The sequence below is a fragment of the Peromyscus leucopus genome, chromosome 13, assembly GCF_004664715.2.
Source record: "Peromyscus leucopus breed LL Stock chromosome 13, UCI_PerLeu_2.1, whole genome shotgun sequence".
NCBI classification, from domain to species: Eukaryota; Metazoa; Chordata; class Mammalia; order Rodentia; family Cricetidae; genus Peromyscus; species Peromyscus leucopus.
In genome coordinates this window covers 56,716,153-56,743,093 of record NC_051074.1, presented here as the reverse complement: position 1 = coordinate 56,743,093, position 26,941 = coordinate 56,716,153, and the positions used below count along the sequence as shown (strand labels likewise).

The following is a 26,941-nucleotide window of genomic DNA, read 5'->3' as shown; positions in this document are numbered from 1 at the left end:
CCTCGAACTCACAGAGATCCACCTGCCTCTGCCTCCTCAGTACTGGGATTAAAGGTGTGCACCACTGCCACCGGCTGAGCATTTTCTTAGTGATTGATGGGGAGTGGGTAGCCCATGTGGGTGGTGCCATCCCTGGGCTGGTGGTCCTGGGTTCTATAAGAAAGCAGGCTGAGCAAGCCATGAGGAGCAAGCCAGTAAGCAGCTCCCTCCATGGCCTCTGCATCAGCTCCTGCCTCCAGGTTCCTGCCCTGCTTGAATTCCTGTCCTGACTTCCTTCGATGATGAACGGTGATGTGGAAGTGTAAGCCACATAAACCCTTTCCTCCCCAACTTGCTTTTGGTCATGGTGTTTTTTTTTTAATTTATTTATTTTTATTTTATGTGCATTAGTGTTTTGCCATGGGTGTCGGGTCCCCTGGAACTGGAATTACAGACAGTTGTGAGCTACCATGTGGGTGCTGGGAATTGAACCTGGGTCCTGTGGAAGAGCAGTCAGTGCTCTTAACCACTGAGCCATCTCTCCAGCCCCTGGTCATGGTGTTTTATCCCAGCAACAGTAACCCGAACCAGGACAAAACCTTTCTGGCCATTCTCTCAGAGTTAGCCTTGCTGTTTCTCCACAGAATATTTCGTAATAAACTCAGGAGTCAGCATCATCCTCCGTGAGGTGAGGTGTCATTTTTCTAGGTGCTGGCTCTCCTTTCCCACCTCCCATCTTCCTGTCCACTGCCTACCTCTCACCCTACTAACTCACGCAGCCAGTCAACCTTGCTCCAAATTGATCTGAAAAACCCAAGCTGGGCTTTATCAGTGCAGTCTTCCTCCGGTCAAGGACACTGTTCTAGCTTCAAAACCACGGGAGTAAGGAACCTCATCCTCTGTAACCCACTCAGTAAGAAGCCAGATGGCAGCCCGGTGTGGTGGCCCAGGACTTTAATCCCAGCACTCCAGAGGCAGAGGCAGCTCAATCTCTATGAATTCAAGGCCAGCCTGACCTACAAAGCGAGGTCCAGGACAGCCAAGGCTACATAGTGAGACCCTGTCTGAGTCCTACCAACCTCCCCTCCCCTCCCCCCAAAAAAAGGCTGGACAATGTCAGTGAGACAGTATAGAAGTGTTGGCACGCCGTCAGAGGTCAAGATAACCTCTTGACCTTGAGCAGGTTTTTACAAACTCAGGCACTTTGATTCATAAAACTTAGAAAAATAATGGAGGAAAACCCTTCTTCCTCTGTCCTGTTAGAATTGGTAGCTGAGGCCTGGGGACTGCAGTAGAGTTCCCAGAGGACAGAGGACAGGTTAGCAGCACGGACTGACTTTGCATGCACACAGGGACTTTGTAGAAAAGAAGCAAACACTCGAGGAGGTGGTTTAGTGCGGAAGACTTTGAGCTCAGGGCAGCCGTTACAGAGGCTGACGGGCTGCTGCGAGCAAGTGAATGGCCAAGGGAAAGGCCTGGGCTTCCAGGGAAGCCGTTTATGGGAAGCTGCCCACATGGGAAAATAACGGAGGCCTAGGATTATTTTATCCAGGGTTGTTTTGGTAGATTCAAGTCAGAAAGAGTCGTCTCCAGTCATCAGTTTCTTTCTGGCAGGGGAGAGCGGATGTGTACACAGACCGAGAACCTGCAGCCTCCATAAAGCGAAGTACACGCCGTTCTATGGCAGAAGAAAGAGGCAGACAGATCGTCTGCAGCTCAGAATGGTCCTCACGACAAGGGCTGCTTGTTGGAACAGCGCATTTGAATAGTCTTCAGAACTGTGCCATGTTGCTGGAAGGTAGACAGGCATATGTCCTTGCTTTTTAAGGACAATCAAAAATGTTACTTGATTAATGATTGTACGTGAGTGCATATGTGTGTGAGTGCAGGCCAATGGCAGGTGTGTGCTCAGAGGGCGGTTCTAGGGAGTCACTTTTCTCCTCCTACAATGGGTTCTGGGGGAACCAGTCAGTTTCTTTTTTACGTCCTTCTTTAGGAGACTGTTCCCATGTTGGGTCTGCAGTCGTATTTAGAATGATAAAGAGAGCTTTACTATCATGTCTTATTTACAAAGTCAAAATTGGTGAATTTTACTTACTTCTGGGGTCTGGGCAGCTGAACTCCACACCGCTGGCCTTTGGAGAAATACGACCTGCTTTGTAGCCAAATTCCCTTCACTGCAAGTTAAAACAGTAAGGTTAGTGTTTGTGAGTGAGGAACTGTCTTTTAATCCTAGAGAACTTTCGATGACGTTTTGAAGTTAAGAAACCAACAAAAGGATTTCTGTGTATTTCCGTACATGTGTCATCCCACTTTGTTCTGTAGAATTAGCAATTTTCTCTATAATGTAAAAATCTAAATTTACATTTGACTAGGATGGCCCACATATATCTTCTGTAGGGTAATCTTCTGATCCCCAAATAATTATGAAAACGAGTCTATATAAATTGCATTGGAAAAACAAAAAGAAAAAACCCTCCTATTAAAAAATTAATTCCAAAAAAAAAAAAAAAAAAAGCCGGGCGGTGGTGGCACACACCTTTAATCCCAGCACTCGGGAGGCAGAGGCAGGCGGATCTCTGTGAGTTCGAGGCCAGCCTGGGCTACCAAGTGAGTCCCAGGAAAGGCGCAAAGCTACACAGAGAAACCCTGTCTCGAAAAACCAAAAAAAAAAAAAAAAATTAATTAAGCGGGTGGTGGGGGTGGGGGGCAGTGTTGGAGAGATCAGTGGTTTAGAGCACTTGCTGCTCTTCCGGAGGATCTGGGTTCGATTCCCAGCACCCACACGGTGGCTCACTATCGGCCATAACTCCAGTTCTAGGGGATCCAATGCCTCTTTCAGTCTCCATGGGCGTCAGGTAGGCATGTGGTTCACACACAAACATACAGGCAAAACATATACATATTAATACGACATATACAAATTAAATAAGAACTTGGAGGGTTGACTCTGCCGTTAGAATGGGCACTGCTGGGGCCGGAGAGAAGGCTGAGCGTTGAGAACACTGGCTGGTTTTCCCTGAGGACCGGGTTCAATCCCCAAAACAGACATGGCAGCTTACAACTGCTTCTAACTCTGGTTCCAGAGGATCTGATGCCCTCTTCTGGCCCCTGTGGGCATGCATTTACACAATACACATAAATGCAGGGAAAATACTCACACATCTTCAAATAAATCTCAAAGAAATTTTAAAAAGCATGGGTCCTCTTGCAGAGGACCTGAGTTCATTTCCCAGCACCTATATCAGGTGGCTAGAAATCCCCTGTATTCCAGCCTGTAGGGATCTGATGTCGTCTTCTCTCCAAGGCGGGCACTTGCACACATGTGACATTCGTTCTCACAGACATATACATGCACATAAATAAAATAAAATAAAAATTTAAACTAATTAAACACCCTTTTAACATAGTCATTACAAAAAACCAAACCTACTTTTGATTATAATCTCACCAGTTTAGCAAAATTTTTCTCTTTCTTTGTTTTCTCTCCCGAGCTTCTCAGATCTGCAGTTTTTGCATGTCTGTGACTGCCGTATATTTGCATTTCCTTGCATATGGTGATGGTATTTTTAAGGATGTCTAAGATCTTCAAAGAATGAAGGCACTGGAATGTACCATTTCCCTTTAGTTTTGGAAAATTGGCTTCCTGATAGTTCTAAACCATAAAAAAAATACACATAATCTTTCTCTCATGAATTATTTCCTTAAGATAAGTTCTGAGGAATGAGATTATGAGGTCAGGAAGTATGATTTCAGTCTCTCGGTATGCACTGTCCAATCAGAGTCTAAGTTTGGGAGCCACATGTGGGGGATTTATATGCGTCTTCCACGGAGACAGTCCAGCCACAGGCGGTTCCATTCATTTCCGAAGCCTCTTTGTAGCCAGGCCCTCAGTATCAGAAGTCTCCTTATTTAGCTGTCATCATGGCAAATTACCCCTCACCAAAGACGACTCAGCGTGGTATTCCTCTGATGTGCTTTCCAGCCTCCTTGGGTTTGTGGGGAGGAGGGTTTGCCGCTAAAGTTACTCAGTGACAACGTTTATTATGCAAAGGACTGCAACAAAACCTTACTATTGGCTGCAACTGATTCCGAGCTCTCTCTCTGTTCTAGAAGACCTGTGTGGGAAGCCTCGGCCTACGGCATGCAGCCACCAGACACTAGCAGAGCACCCGAACTTACGGTGCCGGTGCCACAAAATTGGGGAGATAAATCTTCCCCCAAAGTGTCACGAGAAGATTGCTACACTTTCATTTTTATTTATTTAAAAATTACTCATTTCTACTTTATGTGCATTGGTGGTTTTCAACTGTTTTCCAGGAGACTGGAAGTTACAGAGAGCTGTGAGCTGCCGTTTGGGTGCTAAGGATAGAACCTAGGACCTCTGGAAGAACAGCTTCTTAACCATTGAGCCATCTTTCCAGCCCCTACAATTTTAATTTTAAAAGGCTTCTTATAGTCCAGTCTCCTTTCAGAACAGAACACTTTGTATGATGTAACCATGGGGGGCAAATTGTGAGGTGCTATTGGGAAGGGGTTAACGTATAGAATGGACTGGGTCTGTGTTTGGGAGTTACAGGGTACAGTGGAAAAAACCAGGACGTGGGAACCAGACAGTTTCTGGGTTCCGACCCAAGCCCTGTCACAGAACCCAAGACTCATGGCCTTGATGTTCTCCACTGTTACTGAAGGCCCGGGGAAGGATAAGAGTCTCCCTCTGTGTGCCTACTCAAAGAAACACAGTATGTGACTTCTGGGGCTGGAGAGCCGAGGGCTGGCTCAGTGGTAAAGAGCACTTGCCGTTCTGGCAGAGGACCGGAGTTCAGTTCCCATCACCACATGGTGGCTCACATGGTAAGTCTAGTTCCAGAGGATCTGACCTCTTCTTGTCTCTGTGGGAGGATTTGCAGGTAAAACACTCATACACATGACAGGAAATAAATAGGAAGGAAGGAAGGAAGGGTATTCACTTCCACTGACTTTATCCACTTGGTACAATGTGGGGTGGAGTGTAAAATAATTTTTATAAAAAAAAGAATATCAACCAAGAATATCTTTCAGAGAAAAAATTCAAGGAAAAGAGTTCATAGGAGAAAGAAGACAGATTTCTAGACAATGTTCTAGGTGGTGAATACTTGAGAACCAGGCTGGAATGAGAAGCACAGGTCAAGGCAGGAAGTGGGTCCTTCAGAGTGGGTTCTCTCCAGACCATTAGAGGGTGGGACAAGGCTGAACACAGGATGCAATGAAGGAGTCTGTCTTTTTCTCCTCCTCACTCTTTCCACAACTCCAGAACACTTCTTTGGGTCAAGGATGAATGACCCTGTGAGGCTCTGGCTGAAGAAAGGGGATGCTTTTTGACTGTAAATCTTTATAATTAGTGGGTAAGTTTAGGCTTTTCTGAAACAGTCCAGGTTCTCATTTAGCATTGGGTTTGGTTAATATTTCAGTTTATAGCCGGGTGGCGGCGGCGGCGGCGGCGGCGGCGGCGGCGGCGGCGGTGGCGGCGGCGCACGCCTTTGATCCCAGCACTAGGGAGGCAGAGGCAGGCGGATCTCTGTGAGTTCGAGGCCAGCCTGGGCTACCAAGTGAGTTCCAGGAAAGGCGCAAAGCTACAGAGGAACCCTGTCTCGAAAAACCAACCAACCAACCAAACAAACAAAAAATATCAGTTTATAATGTGTAGAGTACATTGTAGTGGAGAATAATGAAATAAAAGCAAGTGTCTACCTCACCACCCCAAGGCAATTAGATCGCTGAAACTTAGAAGTCCTGATGTTAGTATGTCAGGAAGAAGCGACAGGAGGAAATTCACGCCCTGTGACATTTAAACACCTTATCAAAAATGAGTCACTGGAGGCTTTGCTTTAAAAGGCATGGTGGCCTTAACCCCAGCATGATGGAGGCAGAGGCAGGCAGCTCTATGTGAGTTCAAGGCCAGCCTGGTCTGTATAGTGAATTTCAGGACAGCCAGGGCTATGCAGAGAGACCCTGTCTTAAAAACAAACAACAAACAAAAATAAATAAATAAAATTCAAGTGAATTCAGAGTTGCGCAAAAGTAAATAGCATGTTTTATGTCCATATTTGAAAGCAGAACACCACATATAAGACCTCCAAAGTGAAAAGTCCTAAATACAGCTTGATAATGCCTTCAGGGACACTTAGTTTGAAATTATTTTTGTGGGATATCATGCGACTGAAGGTGTATTTGGTGCTGCCGCCCTTGCTTAGCATTCCTGAAACCCTGGAATATATATATATATATATATATATATATATATATATATATATAGAGAGAGAGAGAGAGAGAGAGAGAGAGACAGACAGACAGACAGACAGACAGACAGACAGACAGACCATAGACTAGGGAGTAGACAGACAAGTTACCGACATGGTGAAAGTTGCACCATATACCTAATAAAGGACTCACACCTACTATATTTAAATAATTTATAAAAACAATCTTCAATGTGAGCAAAAGACTCAAACAGTACTTGATCGAAGAACCCAGGTGGCCCATGAGATGAAAATGTGCTCAACCCCAGTCATGATTAAAACTATAAATGAAAGAGGCTGGAGAGATGGCTCAGTGGTTAAGAGCACCTGATGCTCTTCCAGAGGACCCGGGTTCTCGTCCCAGCACCCAGACTGTGGGTGTCAACTGTTAGTAACTACAGTTCTGGCTTCTGTGGCTCCCGCACTCACATGGTGCACAGACGCGTACTCAGGCACACACACCAACCCATACAATAAAAACAGCAGAAAGCCAAACGAAACACACAGACGAAAACCACGCCGAACAGGACGCTTTCCAGGATGGCGCCATTTTGAAGTGCAGCAGTACTTCATGCTTGAGCCAAGGGAACACATCTACCCCGCTGCTGCAAGTGGAACCGGATGGAACCTGTTTGTGTCGGCCGGCTGGGCATTTATGGAGCCGAACCGGACAAATGCACTTACAGAAATTCCACAGGAGCACACGAGGGTTCCAGCTCAAGCTAAGAGGGACGGGAGGCAAGCAGGCCACAGGGGATGGATAATGGGCAGGATAACGGGCACCCACGCTGCCCCACGCAGGAAAGAGCTTTCTACCACACAATCCCACGTCTTGGCCGGCAGCAGGCTTGTGGGCGTTCCTATGAGTTTTATTCACAGCCATTGTTTCTTTTCTGAGATTTTTTTTTTCAAGATTTATTTATCATGTATACATTGTTCTACACACCAGAAGAGGGCACCAGATCTCATTACAGATGGTTGTGAGCCACCATGTGGTGGCTGGGAATTGAACTCAGGACCTCTGGAAGAGCAGCCAGTGCTCTTAACCTCTGAGCCATCTCTGCAGGCCCCTGTTATTTGTTTTTATCTTGTGTGTATGGGTGTTTTGGCAGTTGTACACCCCCCGCCCCCCGTGTGGGTGCTGGGAGCTGAACCCTGGTCCTCTGGAAGAGCACTCAGTGCCCTTAACTACAGAGTATCTCTTCAGCAATCGTTTTAAGGGGGCACGTTAATAGTGGATTTATTTCTGGTACTGTAAACCAGCTAGACGCCCATGGATGAAGAGGTCATTGGCCCAGTGGGGAGGCTGTCACTGTTATTTGACAAACAGACATGAGGAGCCTGTCAAATTGCCCACAGCCCAGCACAGTGTCAGCTTTGGTGGGAGGGGCTTCCTTTCGTAGAGAGTCCTAACTGGCCAAGGCGCTGAGAAAAAGCGACCCGCGAATGCTCAGCCCCAAACAGGACGTCCCTATCACTCCCCAGGCCCAGGCTCAGGCCATTGCCGAGCGGTGGGAGAAGGAATAAGAGGACTGGAGAGAAGGTAGAGTGCTGTGGACGGCTGTCTTCCGGGGATAGCATGACCATTCCATCTGGAACTCTCGGTGCCGAGACACATTACCTGCATGAGACCCACAGACTGGGGCATCTACGTTCTCCCACGGAGTGGGAGGGGATGGATAGGCAGCAAACAGCTGCCCGGAAAGGAAGATTTTTGGCAGTGATGTGGCTGTCAGAAAGGTACCCATGTGACTAAATAATCCCTGATCCGCTTCCCTTGTGAGCAACCGTAATAAACTCACTGGTTCACCAAAAGCCAGCCAGACAAAAAGAATGGATTTATCTTCGACTACTTAGTTATGTGCGAGGTAAAAAGTCTTTTAAGCATTCAACCTGGTGTGGTGAATTCATCTGTGATTCCAGCACTTAGGAGACAGGTCAGAGGGTCAGGAGTTCAAAGCCAGCCTCAGCTACATAGTTTGACACCAGCCTGGGCTACTGCGAGAGTTTGTCTTAAATAAATGAACATACAAACAAAACAACAAGACACACACACACACACACACACACACACAGACAGACACACACACACACACACACCCCACCACCACCACCACCACCACCAAACTCAAAATAAGAAAAACAAAAAGTTTCATTGCTGGATGTGGTGGCACATTCTGGTAAATCCCAGTGTTTTGGGAGGCTGAGGGAAGAAGACAGTGAGTTTGGGATCCACGTGGGCTACATAGTGAGTTCCAGGACAGCCAAGGTTACATAGTGAGATCCTGTCTCAAAAATCAAACAAACAGCCGGGTGGTGGTGGCACACACCTTTAGTCCCAGCACTCGGGAGGGAGAGGCAGGCGGATCTCTGTGAGTTCAAGGCCAGCCTGGGCTACAGAGTGAGTTCCAGGAAAGGCGCAAAGCTACACAGAGAAACCCTGTCTCGAAAAACTAAAAAAAAAAAAAAAAAAAAAAGAAAAAAAAAGAAAGAAAGAAAAATCAAACAAACAAAATCAATTTACAGAATTAAATTATAGCTTGTAATTTTGTAATTAGATGCTGAGTCACACGGTCCCTTTGCCTATATGATCCTGATTTGCTTTTTGGTATTAATATGTGTACATCAAAAAGAAAAAACCAAGAAGCTGGGCATGGTGGCCCATCTCTGTAACCCCAGGACCCAGGAGGCTGAGGCAGGAGGATCCTGAGTGGCCAGCATGGTCTACATGGGGGGACCTTGTCTCAAAAGAACAAATAAATCCTCTCTAGGAGCATTAAGTTCTCTTAACCACTGAGCCCTCTCTATAGCTCCCCTTTAAGCCTGGTCCTTTACCGTTCATCTTCCTTGAAGAATTTCCTGGCGACTCTCACCTTGACTTCTCTAGTAGGAACAGGATCGGGCCTCCTGGCATGATAGCGCCCTGACCATAAAGAAGGGGCCGCCTCATTCTGCCCTTTTCCAGGCTGGCTGTAAAAACCCGGGAAAGGTGTTAGCAGGGATGGTAGGTTACAGCTCATGCGGTCTCCATGGGACTGCTGCCTTGAACCTCCGTGGTGGAACGTTGCCGAGGAACCGGTAACGACCTTGAGAGCACTGAGCATCTGCTTATGTGGTGTCATGAGGGGAACCGTCCTGTGGGGAACATTCAGGGTCAGCGCAAGCAACAGAAGAGCGGAGGAAGCTGAGATACTGCACCTGGGGAGGGGACTGCCGAGGGACAATGGCGAGGAGCGAGCACACACCTCCAGAGGAAGAGTGTGGCATTTTCCTCTGGATGTAAACTCGTATCTCTGTGACATGACTTGTTGCCTTGGAATCCTGGGCACCAGTCTTGTCCACGGTGGACTGTCGCGCCTTCTATCTTCTGGAATGCTCTGATGTGGGACAGGCCAACCTATCGTGCCTGGACAACCGATTTCAACCTCTCAGGACTTTGGTCTTGCTAAAGGACTAGGTCCCTAAATAATAGCTCTCATTTATTAGCCTCATGTGCGCGGGTCCTTGTTTTCCTCAACAACCCCCATTACCAGTGAACAACATCGCACTTCATCTTCACCTTGTATCTGTTGTGACTGGGATATGAAGTCTCTCCAGAAAAGACTCCTGTTGAAGCTTGGTCCCCAGGTGGTGGTCCTGAGGGACCTGAGCTGGCTGCATCCTGAAGGTGTTGACTTCACGGCTGAATGGACTTTCAGGAGGCGGGGCACAGCCGGAGAGAGGAAGGCCTGGCATGCGGGGGAAGGCTGTCTTGTCCTGGGGCACACTCGCCCCCTCACTGTCCCCGAGATGAGCCGCTCTGCTCCACCACACCAGAGCACTGACGAGGACCGAAAGGTCTACAGCCAGGAGCCGCCGAAGCTGGTCTGCCCTCCCTCGGTGGCTTTCTTGGGTGTTTCTGCCACAGTGACAAAGTGACCAGCGAGTTCTCAGACCCAAGTCACAAATGAACAATATAGGAGGCCAGGGCAGGACACCGCTACACTTTGCCCTCCTGCACATGGCGATGGCTGCTCAAGCACATTTTCCACTCCCTTCTGCCCAGGGTCAGCGCGGATTCTTGGGAAGGATGCACTACACAGCGAGGCTGCTCTTTCATCTCCTCAGGACTTGAGGGTCCAGCTTTCTTTTGATATCCATAATCATCTCTCTCTCTCTCTCTCTCTCTCTCTTTTTTTTTTTTTTTTTTTGGTTTTTCGAGACAGGGTTTCTCTGTGTAACTTTGCGCCTTTCCCGGAACTCACTCTGTAGCCCAGGCTGGCCTTGAACTCACAGAGATCCGCCTGGCTCTGCCTCCCGAGTGCTGGGACTAAAGGCGTGCGCCACCACCGCCCGGCTCATCTCTCTCCTTTTTAATACTTCCACGGAACCCTTGGACCGCAGTACCTTATGCTGAATGACTGTATTAGATTACAGAATTCATAAGCTTGCCCTGCTCTGACCAGAATGCAAGCCCCTGGCTATGTGTTAACACGGCATGAAATGTAAACTTGACCGTCATATACATGACTTCAGGACCGGACAGCATGGATCTGCTGCATCCTCTCACTGGTAGATTGACATACTCTTTCTTAATTTCATTTAAAAATGACTGGAGAGTGTCAATTTATTATAAAACATAAAATAAATAAAAACTGAATAAAAGCAACCTAGTCCTCTTTCCCTATTATGGTCTCAAGAACCGAATACACTCTAGTATCACTGGGAAGCTGTTTCCAAGGGTTTCTAGGCACATTCCAAATCTATAAAGTTGGGATTATCCTCTACTATAGTTCTAAAACTTAGCTTAAAAAACCCATAACAAATTAAAGTCTAAAATTTATTTTACATAGATGGGTGTTTTGTCTGTCTATAAATGCACCACATGCATGCAGTGCCCGAGGAGGCCAGAAGAGGGCGTCAGGTGCACTGAAACTGGAGCCACAGATGTGGGTGCTGGGAATCAAACCTGGCTCTTCTGGAAGAGCAGCCGTACTCACAACCACTGGGCCGTCTCTCCAGGGACCCCAGATCCTTAACAGTTATGACAGAAAGGATTCTTTGACGATGCATATTTAGTGAGCAGTTAGCCCCCTGCCATTCTAACAGTATATAAAGAAAAGCCCTCTGAGCGGGGCAGTCAGGCACACTTCCATGCTCCCACCACAGTGCCTAGAGGATCTGGGGTGCAGGAGAAGTTTGCATGATGGTCGAGTTTTGGTGCCTCTCTCCCTCCCTCCCTCGGCTACAGAACTACCATTCAGCCGCTCCAAAGCACAGGGTTGCAGTTTGGCACAAAATGGCTGACTGCGACTTCATGTTTCACAACCTACCCCCCACGTCAAGGTAGACTTGGGGGGGGTCACACCATATTTTAGTTCCACCCTTAGGCTCAGTCCCGTCATTCCGAAACTGATCCTGGCCGGATACAGGAAATGCCACTGGAGCCTATGTCCTGCGGTCCAGCCCAAGTGGGCTGGCTGCCAGATGTCCGGCCCATTCATTCAGAGTGCTGTGGGAAATACTCAGAAGTGAGACCAGCTGGAGTCCCGGAGTGAATGGGAAGGAATAATTATACTTTTCCTTAGGGGAGGAGGGGAGGAGGGGGTCAGGATTTACACGTTTTGGAAGGTCTGTAATTCTAACCGTATCAGCCAGTTGACACCAGGGGAGCCATCAGAAGAAGACAAAGGAGCCAGACGTGGTGATGGCGCACACATTTAATCCCAGCACCCCGGAGGCAGGGGCAGGGGGATCTCTGTGAGTTCAAGGCCAGTCTGGTCTACAGAGTGAGTTCCAGGACAGCCAAGGCTACATAGAGAGACCTTATCTTAAAAACAAAAAACAAACAAGAGAGAGAGAGAGAGAGACAGAGACAGAGAGAGAGAGAGAGACAGAGAGAGAGAGACAGAGAGAGAGAGAGAGAGACAGAGAGAAGCCAACCAACCAACAACAAACAAACACCGAGTTGAGGGCTGCAGACGCACTGGGTGTTCAGAAGGTGCGTGTGAAACATCGGGTGCAGACCCGTGGCTTGGGCGGAGGAAATCCTTAGTCTCTCGGAAGCCCTCGAATCTCTCAAATGTCCACGGATTTGAGGAACTTGGGTTGATGCCCATACCAGGGTCCCGCCCTCTGAGCTGCTGGCTGTCCACTGGGTGGTCCTGCAGCCTTTGTGTCTGTGGGCTCTCCTGGTAGTTTACACAGGGCTACTGCTGACCGAGATTTGGCAGGTATGGTTAGGAAGGTTAGGTATGGTGAAGAAGGTTAGGGAACGTTTTAGGGAGTCAGCGTGAGAACAGTTCCTTCAGATCTCCGGGAAGGAAAATGGATGAGCTGTTTGCATATCTCCCCCACTCCTCGCGTGGTCTTTAAGCCTGAGTGTCTCACTATGTCCCTGATACCTCTGTCCACTTGAAAAAAAGTGTGGCTTGTCCTAAAGCCCGGTCAGTCACAGCCTGCTAAGGGGAAAAAGGAGGACCGGAGGAGATGAGGGAGACCAGGGACGAGGGGGTCCCGCACCTGTTCTTAGTCACACACGCTGGTCACTTGGAACATGAAGCCGTGATGACAAGGCCCCCCGGGGTCACTGTGCCACCTGAGGTAGTAGTCACTGGTCCAGCCAGCCAGGGCAGTCACCTTCAGGACCGCAGTGAGGGCAGAGGGAATTGCATCTTATACACAGAGAAGCATCTTACACGCAAGAATCAGTCGGCCTCTTGAAAAAATTAACCGATTAAAGCATGGCGACTCAAACCTTCTTCCCCAAGCAAGCCGGTGAGCACGGGATGGGAAGAAGGGAAGTGCTCATTTGGGAGCTACTGGCATTCTGGTTTCAATGTAGGCGTTTGGCCAGGCGGTGGTGGCGCATGCCTTTAATCCCAGCACTCGGGAGGCAGAGGCAGGAGGATCTCTGTGAGTTCGAGGCCAGCCTGGGCTACCAAGTGAGCTCCAGGAAAGGCGCAAAGCTACACAGAGAAACCCTGTCTCGAAAAACCAAAACCAAAACAAAACAAAAAAAATGTAGGCGTTCAAGCAAAGTCACAGTGCAGGGGCCAGCTAACCGGCCACACTGGGGCCGGAGGAAGAGCAAGGCAGCTAAGCTCCTCTTCCTGCCTGCCCAGCCCATCGGCCGGAAGCCTGGCTGGTCGTGGGGACAGTGCTGCACAGAGAGACGAGATCGGCCGTGCACACATCTGTGTCACCAAGGGACTGGGTCTGCTGACCCTCCCAGGAGTGCTTCTCACGGGCTTTCCGCAGGCATGGGCTATTTACGCCACAGAGGAACGGACTTTAGAAGCAAATGTGTGGGCGAGGGTAGGTGGGCGTTACCTGTCGTGTTTCAGTATCGGCGTGGGCAGCACGCTGGTCAGGAGCCATCCGAATTCAGCCAGAGTGTGCAGCAGAGGGCCATAGTCCGTTTTGATTTCGCAGCCCTGCGGGAATAAGCACGAGAGCTGCCCGTCTAACGGCAAAGAGAGCGGGCCGCACAGGAGCTAGGGTGAGGGGGGTGGGGTGGGTGATGCAGCAGCGGTTCTCCGTCCAGTGGTCCAGCGTCCCGGGGCTGCAGCCTCCGGGACTTCATCTGCAGCTGCCGCCTTCTTGCAGCGGGACAGTGGCTAGTCAGTCGTTCTTTGTGCCTGGGAAAGCCGTGGTTCTCAGATTCTAACCTGGGGAGCTTGGGAACCTGCGGCTTTTTTTTTTTTTTTTTTTTTTTTTTTTTTTTAGTGCCTTAGGACATCGGTTCCATGAAGCTTACTTACAAAGTAAGTTCAGCAACAGTAGTCTAGGGACTGGGATTTGAGGATGAGAGGGCAGGAAAGCTGAAGGGGCCTGGATTGGGGTCTCAGGAGAGGGCAGGGAAGCTAACCAGGCCTGGATGTGTGGTCTCTGTTCTTGCCTCACTGGAACTGGTTCTCACTGCACCTTTACTTATCACCCATATCTTTCCACAACACCTTCAGTGGGGTTTCCAATTTCCCTGCAAACGAGTTCTGTCCTCTATGGCCTTTGTAAGGCCAGAAAGTCAAAGCATTTCTTTGAAAGACCCTGTCCGTGAGGGCCTCATACACGCAATAGATACACCTGAAGGTATCTGGCCACCTCAAGGGCAGTGGTCCATGACATCTGAATTCATAAATGCACAACCCCAGCAACAATGCCATCTCTGATTATAAAGGACAGTGCTGGGTGCACATATCTGGCTTGGCATGTGTGAGAAAACTTGTGGATACTTTTACTTCAGAAACCAATTCATAAGGTTGAAAACAATGCATCATGTTAGTCGCTGTGAGGTAAAGACTAGTTGTGACTGAATTATTATTTCCAACCAATCATCAAGGCATTTTTGAAGTGAGGATTTCAGCATCAGGGGGTTGGTTGTGTTTGGGGTTAGTATCTCAGATTTGGGGGGCCCTACTTTTATTTTGGTGTAGACAATTTTTGTTGTTGTTATTTTATTGAAATGTTTGAAAACATGGGTAAAGCGTATGGGAGAATTTTGTCCATTCTTTTTTGATGACATTGGACTATCTGGGTTTATGGACACTGTGTGTTCCAGGCAATGATGATCTTTAGGATGTAAAATCACACACAGAAGGAAAGCAGTTCCCCAGAACTGCAGCTCACCTCAATGACGGTCCACTGCTCCACCACAATGGCATCGTTTCCTTTCCTGTTAGAGCCTGGAACTCCAGAACCTTCTTCTTCATAGATAAAAAATCCTTCCAGAGATTTAGGCAAATGGTCCCCTGTCAGGGAAAGGATACAATTCAGAAGAGTCATAAGTAAATGACACTGGTTTCTAAGCATCACCAAGAGCCTTAGGGTGATGACTGTAGCGAGCTGGGAGAAGAACTGGTCGGCTGGGAGCTATTTCCTCAAGTGTGTGCAGCACCAGGGTCAGCCCCAGCCTCACACGGTAGCCGAGGCTGGGTGAGGTGGCTCACACGTGTAATCCCAGGACTTGTGAGCAGAGGTAGGAGGATCAGGAGTTTAAGGTCATCCTCAGCTACATAACAAGTTTGAGGCCAGCCTGGGCTACATGAGATGCTGTTTACAACATCAAAATGTGCTGGAGAGGTGACTTAGCGGTTAAGTGTGCCTGCGGCTCTTCCAGAGGATGGAGTTCAGTTCCCAGCACCCCACTGAGTGGCTGGCAATCAGCTATAGCTTCAGCTCCAGGGGATCCCCTACTCTCTTCTGGACTCCATGGGCACTTGCACATATGTGGATGTGAGAGCACATGCGTGCACACACAGAGACACACATACATACACATAAATAAAAAAGCTTTATGAGAAAACCCACTTAAACAAAACAAAATTAATTTTTTGTTGAGTCCTTTTGTTTAAGATTTCCTTTTTCCCCATAGGTAAAGACAGTTTTGGATTTCACCGAAATGAAGTCAAACATATACATGAAACTACCATAGCCGAAACAAGATTAAATACTATGAGCATGGATGGAATGTCAATCCCAGAAGCATATGGAAATGACCTTCACCTTCAAACCAAACTTTTGTTTCTGGTCTGTATTATATCACCAATGGAAGCATGAAAAATGTTAATTTTTGAAGTTACAGGTATAATATTAAAATCAGCTTTAAGAATGATCACCACAGGGCTAGGAAGGCTCAGTGGTTAAAATGCTTGATGTGCAGGCATAGGGAAGGACCTGGTCCCCAGCGTCACATAAAAGGGGCTCTGGGGAGGCAGAGGTGGGCAGACCCAGGGTGTGCTGACCTCTGGCCTGGACAAAATGACAAGCTCCAGGTTCAGTGAGAGACCCTGCTCCCCAACGTAGGGTGAAGAGTGATAGAGAAAGATAATGGGATGCTGACCTCCACATGCACAGGCTTGGGCAAGTGTATCACATGTATCACATACACAGAATCATAAACACAATTCTTTACCTCACTGCATTAAAAAAAAATCCCAAGTCCCCCACAACAGCGACAGGAAGACTGTAACAGAAGTCATTGTCCAAGAATTCCTGCCCGGAAGGAAGTTTTAAGGGAAGGCCTCTCTGATTTTTTTTCTTGAATAGTTGACATTAACCATCTGGCCTAAAGTAAAGGATTTAATGGAAATTCTTTTGTCTCCTATTTTGCAATAGCAGACATTTTTTTCTCATGGTCATGTGCTGGGTAAACATTGTGGGTTTTATAGTGCATGTCACATCAGATTTCCCTGTTTGTCATAGAAAACAGATCTTTTTTTGTTACAATTATAATATATATATTGTAATTATATCATAATGAATTAAAATGAAGAAATTTTTCTTTGCCTATAAATATGTGGTCATACATCAGAAGCTTTAATATATATTGTCATTTTAAAACAGATATTCCAATTAACTTACATCATGATGTACTCATAGTCAGTCCCCCTTGGGTGAATGGGGAATATACTGATTAATATGATCCAAGTGTAATCTGCACCTTATGTTTGTATTTTAATAAGGAATGTATTTTCTAATTTATCAGCACAGTCTATTTTATTGTCACCATCTCAATTAAACAAGATTTGTCTTACAACAAATTCCTGTTTGATAGTTTTCTGAATAATAAAGGCTGGCAAAGGCAAGGTTTTCACATGATTAAGCTTAAAGATAAAGACAAAACTAATTTTAATGTCATTTTTAGTTTTAATATTTATTAAGAGACTAAATTTGAGAGCAAATTGGTTCTTGCTTTTGCTTTTTTCTTCTAATATATATATACATATATATGTATATATATATATATATATATATATAATTATTACTATTATTTTGGTGACAAGATCTCTGTGTGTAGCTCTGGCCATCCTAGGACTTGTTTTGTAGATCAAGAAGGCCTGGAACTCAGAGATCTGCTTGTCTCTGCCTCCCAAGTGCTGGGATCAAAAGCGTGTGCCACCATGCCTGTCTTGCTTTTATTTAAACACTCTTTGCATTTAGGGCAGAATGCAACAGAGAACGCGTGGTTTGTTTGTTTTGTTTTGTTTTTAGAGGGTTCCTAGAAGCGAGTACAGTTTAGCTGGCCAGCTGGAATGGATTTCTGCTTGCAGCATGCACTCCATTTTCCTGGCTGAGGGCCTCACTGTCGCCGGCACCACCGTCACTGGCAGAGCCGGAGCTGAGAGTTAGGGCGCAGACCTCATGGGCTGTTTTTAGAACAGGGATGTGAATTTTGAAATAACTCTATATTGCAGTAATTATAGACACAATGTACCCTCTGTTTCCTTTCGGACTTTACAGTATGAAAACCACTTTTCTGCTTTCAATATTGGAAGGCACTTCTAACTTTTGTGGGTTTTTTAAATTTTTTTTGGAGACAGGGTAGTCTGGAACTTGCTGAATAAACCAGGCTGAGCTCAAACTCAGAGATTAGTCTGCCTCTGAGATTAAAGGTGTGTGCCACCACGCTCAGCCCTGAACTTTAAAAACAAAACAAAAAAAATTACATCTATCTATCTATCTATCTATCTATCTATCTATCTATCTATCTATCTATCATCTATCTATCTATCTATCTATCTATCTATCTATCTATCATCTATCTTGTGTGTGTGTAGTGTATGTGTATGTGATGTACTGTGTGTGTGTATGTGATGTACTGTGTATGTGATGTACTGTGTATGTGTATGTGATGTACTGTGTGTGTGTATGTGATGTACTGTATGTGTGTATGTGATGTACTGTGTGTGTATGTGATGTACTGTGTGTGTGTGTGTGATGTACTGTGTGTATGTGATATACTGTGTGTGTGTATGTGATGTACTGTGTGTGTGTATGTGACGTACTGTGTGTGTATGTGATGTACTGTGTGTGTGTATGTGATGTACTGTGTGTGTGTATGTGATGTACTGTGTGTGTGTATGTGATGTACTGTATGTGTGTGTATGTGATGTACTGTATGTGTGTATGTGATGTACTGTGTGTGTGTATGTGACGTACTGTGTGTGTGTATGTGATGTACTGTGTGTGTGTATGTGGCGTACTATGTGTGTGTATGTGATCTCCTGTGTGTGTGTGTGTATGTGATCTACTGTGTGTGTGTATGTGATCTACTGTGTGTGTCTAACCCATGGTGTTTGTGGGGTTCACAGGACAACTTGGGGAGCCAGCGCTCTCTTCTTCCCTCGGTGGATCCCTGAACTCAGTCATGGCTGCAGACAGTTTTACTCATCAGCCATCTCACTGACCCACTTCTAAACCCACAGGTTTAAAGAAAGTATGGCAGTACAATCCAGACAACACAGAAATAAAAAGTAAGCTCACTGCAGTGCAATGTTGTTAGTGAATTTCAGAGAAGCTATGCTGAACAGAGGAAGGCAGACACAGAAGATACAACCTGGCTGTGGGGGGGAGCTAACGCCTGTAATCTCAGCATTTGTGAGCCTAAGGTCGAAGGATTTTGCTGAGTTCAAGGCCAGTCTGGGCTACAGAATGAGATTTTGTCTCAAAAAAGCAAGTGGGGCAAAGTAGTGCAATGTGTAGAATAATTCTATCTTTGTAGAGTCCAGAACAGGATCCCAGGAGCAAGTGATGAGGAGACAGATGGTGCTTATCTGAGTTGATGTGACCCTGCCTGGAAAGGGTCATGGGAAGCCTTCTGGAATCCTATGAATGTTCTGATCTTGAATCTGTATATTCTCTCTAGTCACACATCGGACAGACGCATTTGAATCTGTATGATGGACTTCAGTTAAATCCGAAGTCCTGGCTTTAGAATCCCTAGCTGGCCCTCTCAGTGCTCACACTAGCTGGGGCCATGATGCCGAGTCTCAGTTCTGGGAGGGAGTCCTCAGCTTTTGAAGCATTCTCCCGACAGAGGGGGCAGCGAGGGTGAGTGTCGGGGAAGGCTTTGTGGGGAAGGACTCAGTTTCCAGGGAACGGAAGGAGGGATCACTGCAAACAGCTTTCTCAGCACTGTTCTGCCTGCAGCCCTGCCCCTCAGCTCGCTCTCTCACTGTGTGTGTGTGTGTGTGTGTGTGTGTGTGTGTCTGTCTGTCTGTCTGTCTGTCTTCCTCCTTCTGCTGAGTACCAAGACCAGGCAAATGCATTTGTGTCCCACTTCTGGGTAGGGATGGAAGTGAGTCTCAGCTTCTTTAATGTCAATGTTCTGTCTTAAATGCAATTTTTGCATTCCTTTGAAATATAGTCATCTTATCTGGGTGTGGTGGCACACCGATTTAATCCCAGCACTGGGGAGGCAGAGGCGGGTGGAGCTCTGTGAATTCCAGGCCGGTCTAGTCAACATAGTGAGCCCCAGGCTAGCTGGGGCTGCATAATGAGATCCTGTCTCAAACACAAACAAACAACAATCCTCACCAAAAAAAGTCTCTTAAATTAAATATATTCATCTTGACTGGTTACAGGTGGTACACACCTATAATCTTGGTTACTTGGGAGGCTGAGGCAGGAGGATTGTGAATTTGAGGTCAGCCTGGGTGCCTTGATGATACCCTTTCTCAGAGTGAAACATAGCCTCCCCTGAAGGAACCCCAAAAGGCTGGGAACTAGCTTAGTTGCAGAGAGCTTGCCGCTCATTGGTGAGGTCCCGGATTGACCCCAGCACCGCAAAACAGAAACAAATACATTCATCGTATCTAAAAAATAACACGCTTGTCCACCCCTCCCTTTCTTTAAAAAATAAAACCAACTTGATTTTATCTTCCCCCTTCCCTTTCTTAAAGTTCCAGGAAGGTTTGTCCTGCAAACATGTGCCCTTGTGACCGCTAGACTCCCTGGCACAGGGGGAAGGTCCTAAGGGTACTTATGTGTGGGTCAAAAAGCATGAGGTTGAAGAATCCCCTGAGAATGGGTTATCTGTCTGGACATGTGATCTTACATATTCCTTTCAGCTAGACATGACAACAATATTAATGTAAATGTGAGGAACACCAACACTCCACTTCTAGAATTTTTGGTCTACATGTCCTATTTCTTATTTAGCTGTCCAAAGGCAGACCCAGGACCATCTGTGAAGTAGAGGGCAGGTGTGCATGGTCATTGCTAGTCTGTGTCTCTATCATGTATGTCTTATCAAAATGAGTCTCTTTAGAGACTGCTAGAGACATCAGCTGTGGAGTTTGAATGAGAATGCCCTCTACAGATTCATCTACTTGAATACTTGGTCCCCAGTTGGTGGAACTGTTTGGGAAGGACTAAGAGGTGTGGCCTTGTTGGAGGAGGTGTGTCCCTGGGGGTGGGCATTGACAGCATTCCCAGGTAGTGCTCTCTTTCTGCCTCCTAGCTGAGGATAAGGATGTAAGCTCTCAGCTACTGATCCAGTGCCATGCCTGCCTGCTGCCCAGCTGTCTGCCATGATGGTCACAGACTCTAACCCCTGCAACTGTGAGCCCCAAATTAAAAAAAAAAAAAATTCATGGGTTGTCTCAGTCATTGTGTTCTGTCATGGCAATAGAAAGGTAGGTAAGACAGACATCAGTCTCTCTGCTCCTGCCTTGTGGTCCATGTCCCAACACGAGGCCAGAGAAGTCCTTTTAAATTGCAGATCAGGGGCTGGAGAGATGGCTCAGAGGTTAAGAGCACTGACTCCTCTTCCAGAGGTCCTGAGTTCAATTCCCAGCAACCACATGGTGGCTCACAACCATCTGTAAGGAGATCTGGTGCCCTCTTCTGGCCTGCAGTCATATATGCTGTATACATAATAAATAAATCTTAAAATAAATAAATAAATATTTCAAAAAATAAATAAATTGCGGATCAGGGGCTGGAGAGATGGCTCAGAGGTTAAGAGCACTGGCTGCTCTTCCAGAGGACCTGGGTTCAATTCTCAGCACCCACATGGCAGCTCACAACGGTCTGTAACTCCAGTTCCAGTGGACCTGACTCCCTCACACAGACATGCAGGTCAAACACCAATGCACATAAATTGCAGGTCAGATCATGACGTCCTTTTAAAATTTTCAACTAATGAATGGAAATAAATACCCTGTATGCTGGTGAAGACCACTCACTCTGGTTTGGGAGATGGACAAAGGCCACGCCGGTGAACGTCAGGATATGAGTCCCTAAAACTCACATCGTAGAAGGAGAAAACTGTTATCCCTGTAAGCTGTCCTGTGACCTCCACAGGGGCACGGTGGCAAGCACAGCCCTCACGCTCACAGAATTAATTAACTAATTAAAAACGAGCACACACACTCCACCCTGCTTCCTCGTTGTGCCAATGCGGGCACGTGATTTAGTGGCTGTACGCCTCGCGTTCTCACAGGATTACTCGTGTGGATGAAATGAGTTATTCCACGCAAGGTTTAGGATGATGATGGCAGAGAGCAAGGAGGACGTACATGCCAGCTTTGCACTGCTTTCTAGATGCTGTGCATGGATGGCTCCTGCCCACCTCGCCCACCTCGGCTAGAGCCGGCTTTCCCTACATACCCCGCTCTCAGGCTCTCCTTGACTGCTCTGTGCTCTCTGCCCTGAATCGTCTACCTTGGCTCTCACCTGCCTGCCTCCTATAGCTTCCTAGTTGTGCTGTGGTTATCACCGTCTTGCATGTTTGTGTTGGTGTGTGTACACATGTGTGGGTGTGTGCATGCTACGGCATGTGTGTGCAGATCAGAGGGGCAGCTGGTAGGAGTCAGTTCTCTCCTCCGTCATGTGGGTCCTGGATAGCTGAACTCAGGTGGCCAGGCTTCACCTTCACCTTTGAGCCATCTTGCTGGTCCTTTGTGGATTCTTTCCTGATTCTCTTATCACAATATTCTGTTGGGTGTACTCTGAATATTTTTCTTACTTTTGAAATTGTGTGTGTGTGTGTGTGTGTGTGTGTGTGTGTGTGTGTGTGTGCATCCCCAGGAGAATTTTCCAAACAGAGAAGACTGAGATCGAGTGGAAGGACTCTGTAGAGGAATCCCACAGATTGTACTGTCACACACTGCTAAGGTGGATAACTTTTCAGTGTGTCCCCTCCCCTTTGTTTCTGGAGCATTTTCTCCAGTGTGATTTGGGAGCTCATAAGTTTCTGGGCAGCGTCTGGATTCGTAGCCCTATGCTCTCTGCAGTGAACTGATTTCTGACCATGTTTGGGATGAGGATAAAAGCAAGACACAGGAAATACTCATTGTTTCCCTGTGCGTTTGGGATGCCAGGCGTCACACATTCAGAACAGAGAGCCCAATTCAGCCCCGCTTCTCACCATGACAGACGCTGGTCAGCCCCGGGAAAGGCTTAGTGACACACCTCGGTGTCCAGACCCCAAAGACTGAGGTAGATGAGTAGAGGTTTCGCCAAGGTTGTATGAATCCGTGTCTGAAGGGACATTCCAGAGCTGCGGAAGGAAGGACACCTCCCCGGGGCTCTGAGAGCTAACGCTGGCATCTGCTGAGCAACTGCTGCAGCTCATTTTATTTTCATCAGGCCAGGCCCAAGGCAGGAATGCCTGAGAGAGACAAAAGAACAGTTCCGCAGCTTCTCCTCAGGCCGTTTGTCGCTAACCAAAATGTGTAATGTCTCCAACTTAGACACTACTGCAGAGACGGGGAGGGAGAAGGAGAAGAGAGGGAGAGAAGCAAGGGGAGGCCAAAACCAGTCTCCAAACAGATGATGGTCCGCACGGAACCTGCACGTGACGTGATGTGTGCCAGGAAGGAAGACTCACCAGAAAATGAACCGCGGTGCTGGATCTGACATGCAGGTTCTCACTCGTGGCTCACGGCGCCCAAGAGTGAGTTTCATACCCTTTTAGGAAGCAGCCTCTGCCAGCCCATCCAATTTCCCCAAATCACAGAGCTAGTAAGTACAAGTAGCACTTAAACCCTGCTCCATCAGACTCTAAAAGCCGCGTCCTTCTTATTAAACCTTGCTATTTCCAAACAAGACCAAAGTGGAAGAAGTTTCCAGTAACCAGAAAGCACTGAGCGTTTGTTGAGCACCTGCTGTGTGCCAGTCATCTCTGCAAGAAAAGGCCGTGTTTGAGGCGTGCCTTGGGCTTGGCTCTAGGTAAAAGGATATCTTCTGGAATGTGACTCCTGGACCCAGTACGCTCCACCCAGCCATCTGTCACATCAAGGGAGGTGTCAGAAAGCTGGTTTAAGAACAGGGTGGTCTCAGTTGAGCAGTGGTGGCGCCGCCTTTAATCCCAGCACTCGGGAGGCAGAGGCAGGCGGATCTCTGTGAGTTCGAGGCCAGCCTGGGCTACCAAGTGAGCTCCAGGGTGGTCTTATGACATTGTGTCTGATTCCTCCTTCACTCTTGGCTCCAACCTTGTGGAGCTTCAGGTCCGCAGTAATCCCAACCCCCCCTTCCCGATGCCTTCTCTTCCATCTGCCCACTCTTCCTTTGTTTCTTTGAACACGGTTCTCTCTGAAATTCATTTTTGGGGAAGTCTTCTATTTGTTTTTGTGATAGATAGGACTGGTTTTGTACTACATTGTAACTCAATAACAAAGATTAGAGAGAGACAAACAGAGAATGGGTCCATACCTCTGATTTCTTTTCTGCACAAATCATAGAAAGAGCCAGAAACACACTATTTATATACAATGTACCTACTGCCACAAACTGGGATAATGTATCACATGTAGATATTAACTATGGGATGCTACTCCGAGCTTCCTGACTGGGCTGTCGTAGTACACTGTTCTTGGAAATTTTTCCTGGCCAATCCCCCCATGGTGTGTCTGTTCCTGATGGTTCCTACACAACAGCAAACATTACATTACAGTTCTACACCAGTCAAGGGGTTACACTTTATTTATCTCTATGTGTGTTTGCTGTGTGTGTGGGCACACATGTACCATGTGCATGCCTCTGCATCCATGTGGAGGTCAGAGCTCAACTTGGGAAGTTCCGGTCTACTTCTTCCAGGGGTCCTGGGGAGTGAACTCAGGTTGTTGGGTTTGGCTGTAACTTCCTTGATCTGCTGCGTCATCTCACTGGCCAACACTTTTAAATTAAGCTACGGAGCTGGGCAATGACACAGATACTTCTTTTTAAAAAGAGTTATACCCATCCTTATGGCCACAGAACTTGAAAGGCAAAAATACTTTCAGAAGTTTTGACGCAAATGCAAATTATTGACATATAAATGTAAAACTCACCTTTAGGTGTCTCCCAGCACACAAAAGAGTCAACTAAAGACAAGCCTTGCTTATAATAAAACGTAGTCAGTTCCAGCCAGTTGGCCTCAAGGGTGTTGATGGCGGCTCCTTTCCTTGTTACTTTCATGGACAGGACACCTTCCTGGTAGGTCCAGCAGGCTGAATCCTCGTCAAAAGCATTGAAGACCATGTACAGCTTGTGATCTGGGCATAGGCATTCAGGAAAAGGGAGGGGGAGGACAGTCATCATCTTACCAATCAAAATTCTTAAACAATTTGTTCTTCACAAGACATTACAAACATACAAATAAATATAGAAAATAATAAAACTACCCACCACTCAATTAAAAAATTTATGTGTGTATATCTGTGTACATGTTTGTGTTGTGTGCCTGTGTTTGGGTGCATGCATGTAACATGGGTGTGTGCGTACATGTAGAGAGACCAGAGGTTGACGCTGGGTGTCTTTCCCAGTCCTTCTTTATCTTAGGTTTTGAGTTAAGGTCTCTAACTGAATCCAGAGCTCATGATCCGGCCATCTTGTCTACCTGTGTAGCACTGGGTTACAAGCATGCCCTTCACATCTGCCTTTTCTGGGGGGACTGGGCATCAAACTCAAGACTCGATGTTCGTGGGACAAGTGCTGTACTGACTGAACTACCTTTATGTCCTCCCCACCCCCAACTCAGTTTAATCAAATGTTAACATATGCCACAATAGCTTTGAATTCTTTCTTTACAGAGATAAGACAATGGACACAGAGGAGGCTACCACATGGTGTGTACCTAGCAGCCTACAGTTACCAATTCCCGTCTCTGAAAATAACCGCTAGAATGCATTTGGTATTTATTGTTCTCATGAAAGCTTTTAGTTTTTAAACATGCAGTTATTTGCCATTTACTTTACTGCTTAAAAAATGCTTAAACAAGGGGTGAAGATTTAGCTCAGGGGGGAGACCTCCTTGCCTAGCAAGTGCAAGGTCTTGGGTTTGGTCCTGAGCTCAAAGGAAAAACAAACAAACAAACAAACCAAACAAACCCAACAACAACAACAAAACCCCCAAACCAACACAACTTTAACAGTATACTGTTCCATATTTTAATCTCCTGGTTCTTTCTCTAGAAGATTGTGTTCAAATGGATCTCTGCTACACACAGGATGCTGAGTGCGGACCCCGAAGGCCCGGACTCCACTGCGCCCTCCAGGGCCAGTGCTGATCAAGGTTTGGAGCAGCTGTGAGCCTGCTACAGAAACTTCTGCTGTGCCAGGCACTGGGCACTGTTTCCCCTTTCCAACCTCGTGAGGGGGGCCTCTGCAATTGTCCCCTTTCGAGAAAGAAATTTAGACATTTGTCTCCAGAGGCCGTGTTTACTCCAGTTTACAGAGTCTTTAATTTTCTTTGATGTTGCTTTTAAAAAAACATTCCTGAACTACAAATGGCTGAAAGACATTTAAAGAAATGCTCAACATCCTTAATCATCAGAGAAATGCAAATCAAAACGACTCTGAGATACCACCTTACACCTGTTAGAATGGCTACGATCAAAAACACCAATGACAACCAATGTTGGAGAGGATGTGGAGCAAAGGGAACACTCCTCCACTGTTGGTGGGAATGTAAACTTGTACAACCACTGTGGAAATCAGTATGGCGGTTTCTCAGAAAATTAGGAATCGAACTACCTCAAGACCCAGCCATACCACTCTTGGGCATATACCCAAAGAATGCTGATACATACCATAAAGATACATGCTCATCTATGTTCATAGCAGCACTATTTGTAATAGCCAGAACCTGGAAACAGCCTAGATGCCCATCAACGGAAGAATGGATGAAAAAAATGTGGTACATATACACAATGGAGTACTACTCAGCAGAGAAAAACAATGAAAGCATGAAATTTGCAGGCAAATGGATGGAACTAGAAAAAATCATCCTGAGTGAGGTAACCCAAACCCAGAAAGACAGTTATGGTATGTACTCACTCATTGGTGGATTCTAGATATAAAATGAACAATCAGACCACAACCCATAGAACCATAAAGGCTATATATATATATATAGCATGGAGGTCCCTAGGACGACTGTGGCATATAATAAATTTCAGTTTTACTCAATTATTGAAAAAAATAGCCAAATGAATAGAAACACATGAACTATGAACCAAAGGCTGAGGGGCTCCCAGCTGGATCAGGCCCTCTGAATAGGTGAGACAGTTGATTGGCTTGATCAGTTTGGGAGGCAACTAGGCAGTGGGACCAAGTCCTGTGCTCAATGCATGAATTGGCTGTTTGAAACCAGGAACTTATGCAGGGACACTTGGCTTAGTCTGGGAGGAAGGGACTGGACCTCCCTGGACTGAGTCTACCAAGTTGATCACAGTCCTCGGGGGAGGACTTGTCCTGGAGGAGGTGGGAATGGAGGGTGGGCTGGGGGTAAGGGGAGGGCGTGGGAGGGGGGAGAATAGGGGAACCCATGGCTGATATGTAGAACTGAATGGTATTGTAAAATAAAAAATATATATCACAAAAAAAAAAAAAAAAACATTCCTGCAAAGATGTCAGGAAACTTTGCACAGTCAAAAAATAAAAGAGAAAAATACTCTCAGTTTCTTGGGAAAACTTGAGACTTGGCAGAGAAGAACAAAA

General features: G+C 46.7%; 1 protein-coding gene across 1 annotated transcript in view; it reads right to left on the bottom strand.

Annotated features, from left to right (window-relative positions):
* Positions 1-26,941, bottom strand: part of Rftn2 (raftlin family member 2) — a 63,364-nt gene that overhangs the window by 11,928 nt on the left and 24,495 nt on the right. Inside the window, exons 5-8 of the mRNA XM_028886270.2 lie at positions 24,293-24,496; positions 14,865-14,986; positions 13,569-13,672; positions 2,078-2,156 (exon numbers count right to left, since the gene is read on the bottom strand). Coding sequence (XP_028742103.1) covers positions 2,078-2,156; positions 13,569-13,672; positions 14,865-14,986; positions 24,293-24,496 — 509 coding nt within the window. The remainder of the gene's footprint in view (positions 1-2,077; positions 2,157-13,568; positions 13,673-14,864; positions 14,987-24,292; positions 24,497-26,941) is intronic.